Here is a 12,919-nt window from a genome sequence, read left to right as displayed (position 1 = left end):
GTAGGTGCTCAATAAATTTTTGTTGATTCAAACCCAGGTCCAAACTTGAGGCCCAGGTCTTGGTTTCTGGCCAAAGATATATGAGGACTGTTTGCACACAAAATGTTATTTTTAAAGAAAATGATGGCCCTTTGCTTTTCTGTTTGGGAGCAGTCAGAGTAAATGGGCTTAATTTGCAGAGAGAAGAATGGAAGCTATAAGCTCAAGAGAGAACTTACATTATACTGTCTGTCCCACCCTGGCCTCATTCTGTCTATGCTGCAGTTTCTGTGAGGCTGTATTTGAAGAGACAGTTCTCTCTTCTGCAAACCCTGGACAGATAGATGACCTCAGAGTTTCATTTCAGGTAACTTTGTGACTTAGAGTCCTTTCAGGAATGATCAAGCATGTGCAGAAGGCTTTGCGGAGCAGTCTGCATTTTCTCTTGCTTTTTCCCAGTGAGGAAGGGCAGATACTGTCCTCCTGACACGGCACCACCCCTCCGCAGCGCCCCATGCGGGAGCCATCGCTCAGCTCCTCTGGTGATGGCATAATGCAGTCCCACCTAGGCTCAGGCACAGGCCGCGAGGTGCTCCGCCCACACGTCACCTACCTTTGTTGTTGCAGGCGATCCACTTCATGCGGTCAGCGAAAGTGACTTCTCTCCCAATAAGGTAAGTGAAAACTCGAACCTGGTCCACAAGACACAGATAGACTCACCGGCCATAACTCCTAGCCGTGAGCAATGTTGACATAACTTGTGTGAGTCTTCCATGTCTGCCACACAGTTTGGGTTCTCCATTCTCCCTCTTTTGGATCAGAAAGGACCCTGGGGCCCTGGCAGCCCTGGGACTCACCAGGGCCATTTTCACACCTCACCACCATGTCCTGGCCTCTCGCCCTGAGCCCTCTTGCATGAGTGCTCTGTGCCTAGGGTCACCACAACTCTGGAACACCAGTCCGGGACTTTTGAACTTACTAACGGGCTATTTGAACTCAGGGCAGGCCTGGCTTCTCTGGGCCACCCCATCATGGCAGCAGGATGCTCTCCTTGCCTGCCATCTCCCCTTGCCCCTCGAACGCCACCAGGAAAGTAACCTTGCGGTCCGGCCAGTTGTACTCCTCGAACACAGGCTCGTAGTTCTCCACGGCCCCATCTGTGATCAGCATGATGGCCTGGTTGCAGAGGCTTCCTTGCCTGGCCTCTTGGAACTGTGCAGGGGAACGGGGGCTCCATGGCGACAGGCTCTGAGCTGCCCTCGCCGCGCAGCCTGTCTCCCACCCCGCCGCTCTCCCTCGGCCTCCTCAGGTGCAGTACCTGCTTCAGGATCTGGAAGGCTTCCTTCAGGGCTTGTTCCACGACCCCCACACCTTTCACTATCAGTTCATCCACCAGCTGTTTGAAATGCTATTATAATGTAAGAAACCAGAGGGGTGTCAATGGATGAAGTGAGCCAGGATACCTTCATCTTTGGGCTTAATTTCTGAGGCTATTTGGAGCTGTTGCCTAGAACAGTGGTAGTCAACTTGGTCCCTACTGCCCACTAGTGGGTGTTCCAGCTTTCATGGTGGGTGGTAGCAGAACAACCAAAGTATAAATAAAAAGATAGATTTAACTAAAGTAAGTTGTTTTATAAAGATTTATTCTGCCAAACTTAGTGAAAACCCAACATAAAGTACTTGGTAAGTAATTATTATTATATGCTTTAACTTGCTGGAACTCTGCTTTATAAATTTTATAAAGTAAAGTGACTTCCTTACTTTATAAATCACCATTACTGTGGAACCAGTGGGCAGTTAGAAAATTTTACTACTAACAGAGATACAAAAGTGGGCAGTAGGTATAAAAAGGTTGACTATCCCTGGCCTAGAAGGACATGTTCATGGAGTCATTCTCCCCATGGTCCAGTGGATTTCATGGCTGGACCGCCCCCCACAACAGGTGTTTCTCTAATGCCCCCAAAATAAACAGAGAGTGTGTGTGGCTGGACACAACCTATTCACACTACTGTAAGGAAGTGCCAGTGTAAGTTAAACTAGAGCATAGAGGCTGGTCCAGGCCCCTGTGAGGGTGCCTGGTCCCCAGCCTGCTCAGCATCCCCAGCATCATCAGCATCATCAGCATCATCAGCATCCCCAGCATCTCCAGCATCCCAGCATCCTAGCATTCCCAGCATGCTCAGCATCCCCAGCATCCCCAGCATCCCCAGCATCATCAGCATCATCAGCATCCCCAGCATCCCCAGCATCCCCAGCAACCCCAGCATCTCTAGCAACCCAGCATCCCTAGCAACCCCAGCGTCCTAGCATTCCCAGCATGCTCAGCATCCCCAGCATCCTCAGCATCTCCAGCAGCCTCAGCAACCCAGCATCCTCAGCATTTCAGCTCTTAGCCAACAGCGAGCATTTCACAGGGGAAATCGTGGAGGTTGCCAGGGGCGCAAGCCAAAGGACGAGATTCAAGAGGAAGCCAAACTCAATTCCCCAGTCACAGAGGGGAGGATCTGTGACACAGCAGCTCTCACTTTAAAAAAGAGTTGCCATTGCCTGACCTGTGGTGGTGCAAGTGAATAAAGCATTGACCTGGAACATTGAGGTCACCGGTTCCAAACCCCAGGCTTGCCTGGTCAAGGCATGTACAGGAAGCAACTATGACTTGATGCTTCCTGCTCCTCCCCCTTCTCTCTCTCTCTCCTCTCTCTAAAATCAATAAATAAAATCTTTTAAAAAATAAAAATAAAAGTTACCATATACTTTCCTCCTTGGCCTTTAAAAAAAACTCAACACAATGGGTTTGAATCTTTCCTCTTTTGGGGGCAGCTCCTCATGAAAACTGACACAGTGGAAAGGCCCGGGGCTGGAGGGGAGGACAGACTGGAAAACCTAATCCTGGACAATCCACAGAGTGAAAACCAGTCCTGAAGAAGCAAGATTGTCCTCAGGTGGAGGTCTCGTCTTGCTTGCTGTTTGCTGTGGTTAGCAGGCTGCACATTCATGGGGACAAGTCCCTGGGCTTATTTGTGTGGGTGACTGCAGACCCGCTTTGCCCCTTTCCAAATGCCCTGGGAATGAGTAAAAGGGGCCACCAGGCAGCTGCACAGATGACTCCCACCATTCTAAGTGGAACCGGGGCTCAGAAACATCAGGCACCCGCGCGATGTGGACACTCACCTCGCGGTTGTCTCGGTCCGCCTGAACAAGGATCCCTTTGAAACAAGGCTCGATGTAATGGATGTAGTCATTGTACTGCAGAGGAAAGAGGGCAGGGGGGAAGGGGCAGGGGTCATTTGGAAAGTCAGGGCCCGTGATGGTGCTTGGGCAGCTCACAGGCTGGTCAGGACTGTGGTCACCTAGGTGCCTGTATATATTATCTTGGGGGTACCCTATGCTTTGGGCAATTTTTATTAGTAGGGAGCTGGGAGTACAGAGAACAGCAGGGCCTTCACTTTAAAAATTATCCCTCAAGTTATGGTCTTGGTTCAACATCTTGGGAGGCTGAGCCATGTTTATTCCCTAGGGCGCACCGAGAACGGCAAGCTACTGAGAGAATTCTTCTGGTCTATGCTGCCTAGCCCCCCCGCCCCCCCCCCCACTCCCCTGGTGCCTGGGTCCAGGAATTAGAAACTGCTTTTTTTCTCTCTGCCTTGCATTTATGAAGGGGTCCTTTGCTATCAACAGGCTGTGAGGGAGGAGCAGGAGCACACCTCTCTCTTGCAAAGTGGTGGGACCTGTCCTGGTAGCTGTCTGTCTCTGCTGCAGGTCAGGAATTGGGAGGGAGAGGTGGTGGAGATGGGGAGCATGGGGTTTAGAGGACCTGGGAGAGCAAGCGACTCCGGCCTTGGGGAGCAGCTCAGCGATGAGGGGACCGTTCTCATAAACCCAGGACGACCATTCTGAAGATAAATCATTTTGCCTTGGTATTTCTTTACTATATAAGTACATTCCACCAAAGATGAGCATTTTAAGCAATGTAGCAGGTTGGGGGAGAAAGTTTTATACCAGGCAGCCTTCAAAATGGAACCTCTAGGGAGCTGTCAGCACTGCCCCTGTGCAGGCTGTGCCGGTCCACTCCTTCACTGCATTGGAAGCATCCTCCTCACTTGTCCCCTTTCTTCCTGCTAGATCTTCCCCAAACATTACCTTTCTGGCAGAAAGAGTTGCTGTCAAAGCAGGACCAGGAGCTGTTGGTCCCTGTCTAGGTGTCCCACCTGCTTTCACCTTTCACCTCATGTGTCTGGACTTAAGCTGAGGGAGTGGGAGAACTGGGACTGTTGGAAAGCAGGATCCCAGGGGTCACTCATTCTACATCCGAATGGAGAGGCTAGTCAGCGATGGTTGCCAGTTAAGAGCACATGGGCGGGATAAGTGAGGTGTTGACACAGGGCCAATGCTTCTTAATCTTTGTTACATCCCAGACTTACCTGAATTAATGAACTCTGTGGACTTATAAAAATGGACATAAATGCAATTTCAAAAACTCTACAGACCTCTTACAGTCTACCCTTGGTCCTCCCCTAGGTCAGGAGCCCCAGCTACAGAAGGAGCATTCTACAGTGTGAGGCATCACATGGTTGGGGGTATAGGTCATCCCAGTGCAGGCAGAAGAAAGCTATTCTAGAATAGGAAGGCACATTTACCGCAATGATATTAACAAAGTCATTCTCTCCCAGCGTGTCCAAGATAGTGGCTATGGTGTGCTTGGCAATAGTCATCCGCAGCCCCTTCATGCTGCCACTTGTGTCCACCAGAATCACTACATCTTTGGGCGAAGTAGCAGCTTGTATGTACCTTTTGCAGAAAGAAAGGAACAGGTCAATGATGACACAATCAAAGCCACCTCAAGCGCCCTACCTAATCTCATTATTTCTGTTCAGATTCTGGCTCGTGTTTATCCAGAGTTCAGGTAGCTTCCCTGAAGATGCCAGATTGTCTCATGATTCATAACCACTTAGCTTAGCATAGTTCTGAAGCCATTTGGGGGCAACAACTGGGCATTTGCCCATCTAATGGTCCTGTCAAGTGGGAGGAAGGTCAAGTTCTGGTGGTAACCTTGTCCTCTCTGTGTTGGACCACCCAAGGTCCCGGAAGGGCAGGCAGCAGGAGGGGAGAGAACTGGATGTCACCCTCAGTTTCTGTTAAAATATGCCAAAGGAGGAGGGTGTGAAGGGGAAGGCAGCCTGGCAGAGAGTTGATCTGGAGACAGCTCAGCGTCTTGGATGGAACTATGTGGCAGGAAAGGAAAACGCGGCCAGTCCTGCAGCGAGGTCAGCTGTAGCAGGAGGGGCGGAAGACAGATGCTTCCTACTCTTGTGTCAGGTGAAGATATAACTGAGATCCTTGGACTGCAGGCTGGGGAGAACTAAGCCAAACCCAAATGTTATAGGAGGGATGCCAGCACCAGAGAGCTTTCCCCTGGGAGCTCTTACCAGCCACGGTTCCGGCAGTCAAAGGTGATGACTCCATTCTTATCAGGCGTCCATTTGATGCCTAGGGAAATAAAGGCTGGCTCTTCCACAGGCTCGGTGAGGCTGCTCCAGGGCCCCTGGCTGGGTGCCGACACCCAGGAGTGCCAGGACTGCCAGGCAGGGCCAGCCATGGACCTGGACATCAGGGTAAGGGGCCACCAGAGCACCCTGTAAACCGAGGCAACAGGCGAGGAGGAAGGCCAGCTCGATGGAGTGACAGTCACCACTCACACTGTCCAGCTCCAGAGATGGGGTGAATTTCACAGTAGGACCCTGATATGTTGTGCTTGGGACTTATCTGTGGTCCCATAAATCTAAATCTCACATCGGATTGTGGAAGGGGAAGCACTGGGAAGGCATGGCTTTAACATCCATTACCACCCACAGTGATGGGAGAGCTGGGTGACCTGCCTTCCTGCCCACCTGCTTCTTGTCAGGCTGCCTGTCAGTGCTCACGGTCCTTGTTGTTACCTGGGTGGGAGATGATTTGGCTACAAGATCACAGTTCCCCGAGGTGGGAACTCCAAGTACCGGTGCCTCGTTCTATCACGCTCTGCTTTACGGGGCCCCAGAGGCGCTGCCTCTTTCACAAATGCAAGGCAAGGCCCTCCACCAGCAAACGGATTGGGACTCACTTTACTGAGAATCTTGCTTTACTCCGGCAGTCTGAAACCAACCCCAGCACGTCTGCAAGGTCTGCCCATTCCTGGCGCAGCGTCTGACATGCATCGAGCATAGTTGATGCTCCGTAAGTGTTTGTCATGTGAATTGAAGGACAAGTGAATTGGGTGTGAAAGATTTCACCTTGGCCCACTAGCAGTGTTGGGTTAGATTTTGCCCTATTTATCTAATAAAAATTTTGGATAAACATACATAAAGCATAGATAACTCATCCTTCATGATAGATTCTCCATTTGAAAATAATGATTGGGAAAAGTGGTGCACAATAAGGAGATTAAAGATAACAAGTAAAATTGTATTAAGTGTGTTTGGGCTAGAAAAAAAAATATTGTGGCCGTATCATGAATGTCTAGAGAAACTCTAAGGGACCTTCCTGTTCTACAGTGATCAGACTTCACACGAGGTATGCACTTGGAGGCACTGCTGGTCTGGCAAAGGGAGGAGAGGTTTTCAGAGATCATACTCCCCATACTAAATGATAGCTGAGTTCCAAGGGTGAGAGACGGGGCCAGCCAGCCCAGAGCCACGGCCTGGCAGAGGAAGCAGGAAGAATCACGAGCAGAGCCGGTGTGGTGGGCGCCTGAGCAGCAGGGCTCAGACGCCAACCTGCAGTGGCTGTGAGTAGTAGGATTTCCTAAGGCCATATTCCTACAGCAGCATGGCTGTGGGGAATTTGATGCTTATAACAGTAACAAGGAGGAGAAAGTACGTCTGAGGTTCTTGACTCTGAGCGAGAACCTTGGAAGAGGGCTTTGGTGGCCCTGGGTGGGGGTACCCTCAACTCCAAGCAGAAACAGAAGTGATCCTCTTGAGGGTAAGCTTCCCTAAATCAGATCTGCAGGATTTCCACAGATTACAGGCAGCATAGCCTCACGAGCAAAGATTACCAAGTAGGGCTGCCAGCCCCACAAGTGAGAGGCAGCGGGAACCACTGGATGTGTCCTCCTGAGAATGACAGGTATTGAGACTACCAAGTACCAAGTGTAAGACAGCTATGTTGGAGAAATCACAAGGAAAAATGTACAAGAAATGATTAGGCACAAAGACACAGCCTTAAAAGTATGGAACTTTTGTAAATGTAAAAAAAAATTTAAAGTTGAAAAAAAATAAATGCATAGTGGATTTTTCACAGGTAAAGAGAAGATTCAGGCATTTGAAGGGTTTTTCCAGAATCCTGTGAAAGCTACAATGAGCCTCTAACATATGCTCTACTGGAGACACGGAAAGAGACAAAGGAGAGCACATGGAAACATCATGGTTACAAAGACAATGATGGCAAACCTTCTAGGATAGGACTGATAAAAACATGAATCCGCAGATCCAGGAAGCACAGTATATCCCAAGCAGGATAACTAGAAAAGATGTCCACTTGTAGACACATGGTGAAACTTCAGAACTCCAAAGGAGAATAAAGACCTTGAAAGCAGCCAGAAAAGCTGGAACGCTGACTTTCAAAGGAACTGCAGTTACACTAATAGCAGATTCTTCTCAACATCAGCGGAAGCCAGAAGGCAGTAGAAAATGTTTTGAGCCATTGAGAGAATATAATTGTTAATTAAGAAGCGCATTCCCAGTGGAACTATCACTCAAGAGTGAGGATATAAGGCTCCGGTGTTGTTTTCTGAATTCTACTTGAGGTTCCCATTCCCCTGCGCTGTTATTTACTGTAAGCTGTCTCTCAGGTGACTGTCACTAAATGCAGCGTTGTCAGTTAATTGTAGCCAGTAAAAAGAAGTAGGATTTGGCCTTTTCTGCTCAAATAGGATGACAACAGGAAATGATTTGTATAACTTGCAAAAAGAAAAAAGAAAAGATTTAAAATTATAAAAAAGAATGAGGATAAAATAAAATGTTTGTAGGTAAACACAAGGCACTGGAGCTCCAGTGGAAAGGGACTGCTGGAGGATGCACCTGTAGAAGGAGGAGCAGGAGCCTGGGAAAGTCAGCTTGAGGCGCTTGGAGGAGTGGTGGACAAACAGAATGGTAAACAGTACCTAATGCCAAACTAGCGATGTTGGCATCAGATAGCAGTCACAGCGTCTAATTTGTGGGGATAAAAAGAGAAATGTTTAGATGACAATAAAATGGAAATCAAGGTGGGACAAGGAGATGTAAGTAGAAGAGTTCTAAAGTCCTTTTTTGACTTGAACAAGGGTAAAATTATTCTTTAATTTTACTACCTCGTTAAATATGCTTGATAAGGGGTAATTACTAAAAAAATAAAAACAAAGGAATAAGTTCTAACCGACAGAAAAAGAGAAAACAGGAAATTAATTTTTAAGAAAAGGTTAGGCCCTGGCCGGTTGGCTCAGCGGTAGAGCGTCGGCCTAGCGTGCGGAGGACACGGGTTCGATTCCGGCCAGGGCACATAGGAGAAGCGCCCATTTGCTTCTCCACCCCTCCGCCGCGCTTTCCTCTCTGTCTCTCTCTTCCCCTTCCGCAGCCAAGGCTCCATTGGAGCAAAGATGGCCCGGGCGCTGGGGATGGCTCTGTGGCCTCTGCCCCAGGCGCTGGAGTGGCTCTGGTCGCAACATGGCGACGCCCAGGATGGGCAGAGCATCGTCCCTGGTGGGCGTGCCGGGTGGATCCCGGTCGGGCGCATGCGGGAGTCTGTCTGTCTCTCCCTGTTTCCAGCTTCATAAAAATGAAAAAAAAAAAAAAGAAAAGGTTAGTCCTCAAAAAAGAGAAAATAAAAGAAGAAAAAGGAAACAAAAAATAAGGTACAAATATAAATTTTAAACAAGATAGTTTTAAAATAAGATAATCATGTTTAAATATATCATTACAATAAATGTAAATGTGCCAAACTTGCCAACTAGCAGAAAATGTTGCCCCATTTTGGATGATAATTTAAAAGCTATAGACTATTTTCAAGAGATATGACTAAAACAAAATGATATAGCAGATTGGAAGTAAAATGATATATATATATATACACACACACACACACACACACACACACACACCAGGATAACCAAGAGCATATTGATATTTCTTATGAATATCAGAAAAAAGGCTTAAATGCAATATGTTCTAAGGGCTAACAAGGGCCAAGCAGACATAAAATCAGCAAAGATGTGGAAAATTTAAAGAGTACAATTAACAAACTTAATCTAATGGCATAGGCAGAGTTTTACATCCCACAATTAGAGCACACATATTCTTCTCAAACACATGGGATATTTATAAAACTTGATGACATATGAGGCTATTAAACTAAATCTCAACTAATTTCACATAATTAGTATCACATATACCATGCTGTCTACAAAGAAATTCAATTATAATACATTTATAATAAAAATATAAATATCAATTATCTCTATGTTTGTATACTTTAAAACACACTTTTAAATAACCAAAAGATTAAAGATTAAATCAGGAATTTTTTTTTTTTAATCTACAGAGACAGAGAGAGAGAGACAGAGAGAGGGACAGGCAGACAGGAACGGAGAGAGATGAGAAGCATCAATCATTAGTTTTTTTATTGCTTTCTCATATGTGCCTTGACCATGGGCCTTCAGCAGACTGAGTAACCCCTTGCTCGAGCCAGTGACCTTGGGTCCAAGCTGGTGAGCTTTGTTCAAACCAGATGAGCCTGGGCTCAAGCTGGTGACCTCAGGATCTCAAACCTGGGTCTTCCGTATCGCAGTCCAATGCTCTATCACTGCCTGGTCAGGCTAAATCAGGAAAATTTAAAAATATTTAGAAGCAAATGATAATTATAACACTACTAAGACACTAAAAACAGAGGCAATAACTTCTGTGTATCAAATGACACAATCAAGAGAGTGAAAAGGAAAACTAGAGAATGGGAAAAATGTGTGCAAATCATGCCTGATAAGAGGTTAATATCCACAATATATAAAAAAAACTCCTAGAATTCAACAACAGAGAAACAACCAACCAAATTCAAAAATGAACGAAGAACTTCCAAGAATATATACAAATAGTCAAAAAGTACATAAAAAGATGATCAACATCACTAATTGTTAAGGAAATGTGAATCAAAACCATGATGAAATACTGCCTCACATTCAGTAGGATGGCTACTATTAGAAACAAAACACAGAATAATGAGGATATGGAGAAATTGGAATCTTTGGGCGCTGTTGGTGGAACGGTAAAGTGGTGCAGTTACTATGGAAAATAGTATGGCAGTTCCCCCTTCCCAAATAAAAATGAAATTACCATGGGATCCAGGAATTCCACTTCTTAGTACAAACTTAAAGTAATGGAAAGCATGATCTCAAAGAGGTTATTTGTACGTCCATATCCTTAACAGCATTATTCACAATCGCTAAAATGTGGAAGCAGCTCAAGTATCCATTGATGGCTGAACGAGTCAACAAAGTGTGGTCTATCCATACAATGGAGTATTTTTTAGCTTTATAAAGGAGGAAAATTCTGACACATGCTTTAACATGGATGAACTTTGAGGACAGTACACTAAGTTAAATAAGCCATTCACAAAAAAGACAAATACTATAAGATTCCACTTACATGAGATTCCTAGGGTAGGCAAATTCACAGAGAAAGAAGGTAGACTAGTGATGGCCAGGGGCTTGGGGTAGGAGGGAGTGGCGAGTTACTTTTTTAATGTGTACAGAGTTTCAGATTTGCAAGATGAAAAGAGTTCTGGAGATGGATGGTGGTGATGGTTGCACAACAATGTGAATGTGCTTAACGCCACTGAGTCATACACCTGAAAATGGTTACAATGGTAAATTTTATGTTAAATGTATTTTACTCTAATCAATAATTTTTTTAAAACCCACTACCAATCAAAACTTGTGATATGGAGCAAAAGTCGAGTTCGTAGGGACAAGGTAGAGCCATAAATGAGTATTTAAGAAACAAAGAAAGGCTAAAAATTAAAGCTAAGTGTCCAATTTAAATAGTTAGGAGAAGAAATAGCAGAGTAAAAGGGGGAAAAAAGATAAAACTAAAAGGGATAAAATAAAAAACAAATAAATAATATAGAGCAATCAATGAAAACAAAAGATGGTTTCCTGAAAAGACTAACAAAATAGGAAAATCAGTGGTAGATTGATAGAGGAAAAAACGAATAAGAACATGAATGAAAGGGGGACATTACAGACATGGTGGAGATTTAAAAGCTAGTGAGAGAACAACAGCTTCACAGAAGCAGATTTGAAAACTCAGATGACATGGATGGATTTTTAGAAAAGTATTTTATCAAATTAAGAAGAAATAGAAAGCCATATTAGTCTTACAAGTATTAAATAAATTGAAGTGGTAATTTAAAAACTTTAAACATCAGGCTTTCTCTGGTTTTATAGGTAAATTTCACCAAGCTTTTAAGGAAAAGATCATTCTGATCTTATTTAAATATTCCCAGAAACCAGAAAAAGAGAGCATAATTCCCAGTTTATTCAATGAAGCTAGTATATTTTTCAAAAACAGACAAGGAGAGTACACAAAAAAGAAAAGTTATCATTTCACTTACAAGTATACATGCAAATATTCTAAACAGAATATTAGTAAACTAAATCCAATAATTAATAAAAAAACTAATGTACTGTAATCAAATTAGGTTTATCATAGGAATGCCAGGATTGGTTAACATTAGAAAAGTCAATCAATAATTAAGCAAAAGGCATAATAGGCATTTCACAGGAGAAGAAATACATATAACAAAAGACACATAAAGAGATGCTCACGTTCACAAGGGGTCGGCGAAGCGCAAGGCCAGATCACACTGCAATACCGTTTTGTACTAAAAAATCATAATGAAAATTTTTTAAAGTTTACCAAAATCCAAGATTTGAGAAAATATGGATCAATAGGATCTCTTATTTATTTTTGGCAGGAATATAATCGGTGCAAGCATTTCAGAAAATAATTTGGTATTTTCTTGTCAGATTTAAACAATCATGTATCTTAGGACTTAGCAATTTCATTCCTGGGTATATGCCAAGAAAAACTCTTATAAGAATGTTCCTAAGACATAGTTAATAAAAGTAAAAAATAAGGAAGAAAAACAAAACTGGAAACAACCCAGATAGGATCAGGAGAATGGATAAACTGATATTTGGACCCCAAAGAGTAAGATACAGGAATAAAACTGGCAAAATATATAGCCATATGTGACAACCCAATGAATCTTGGTATTATGAATGAAAAAGCAAGTTCTAAAAGTTTGTTTCAGAAACCGGTTTTATAAATATCAAAAACAAGCAAAACAAAGCAATATATTGTTTAAGCAAGTGTGTGTGTGTGTAAACATAAGATAAAACTAAATAACTAAAGGAACAGACAGCCAAAAAAATCCAAATAAAGTGAAAAACTCCTAATTTAGGATGGCTATTACCTGGTCCATGGTGGGGGGGGGGGGGTGGCAAGACAGGAGGAGCACATACGTAAATCATCGGTAATCTAGTTTTCATGCTGGCGATGTATATACAGGCATTATTATGCTACAAATAAAGTTTAAAATAAGTAACAATAGACCTACATGGATCCATGGGGATAGTGTGCCCTGATCAAGGGTTATCCCAGCCCCCTATTGTCCACCAGAGGGTGGATATGTATCTGAAAATGTGAGTGTGGGTGGAGAGCACTCTCCCTACTAAGACCGATGGCTCACACCTGGATTGTGTTGTTTGCACACAAATTGACTCCTTTGGAAGCCCTGATGTGGCAAGAGTACAAATTTACAGGAGTTCTACCCTGGAGATGACTGAGAGACCCATGAGTTGGGTTCAAGCATCTGAAGTGCTGAAGAGGAAGAGGGATAAACTTGTTTACTGAGGCTCCAGAGAACAGAAGAA

At 44.4% G+C, this 12,919-nt stretch overlaps 1 protein-coding gene across 1 annotated transcript in view; it reads right to left on the bottom strand.

Annotated features, from left to right (window-relative positions):
- CACNA2D4 (calcium voltage-gated channel auxiliary subunit alpha2delta 4) overlaps nt 1–12,919 on the bottom strand; it is a 114,602-nt gene that overhangs the window by 89,670 nt on the left and 12,013 nt on the right. The window contains 6 exon segments of the mRNA XM_066258237.1: nt 593–671; nt 1,078–1,191; nt 1,298–1,387; nt 3,151–3,225; nt 4,617–4,767; nt 5,406–5,466. Of these exon segments, the coding sequence (XP_066114334.1) occupies nt 593–671; nt 1,078–1,191; nt 1,298–1,387; nt 3,151–3,225; nt 4,617–4,767; nt 5,406–5,466 (570 nt within the window).

Source organism: Saccopteryx bilineata, chromosome 2, assembly GCF_036850765.1.
Source record: "Saccopteryx bilineata isolate mSacBil1 chromosome 2, mSacBil1_pri_phased_curated, whole genome shotgun sequence".
In the NCBI taxonomy this organism is placed as follows: domain Eukaryota; kingdom Metazoa; phylum Chordata; class Mammalia; order Chiroptera; family Emballonuridae; genus Saccopteryx; species Saccopteryx bilineata.
The sequence above is the reverse complement of the archived record's forward strand: the minus strand, read 5'-3'. Positions and strand labels throughout refer to the sequence as shown.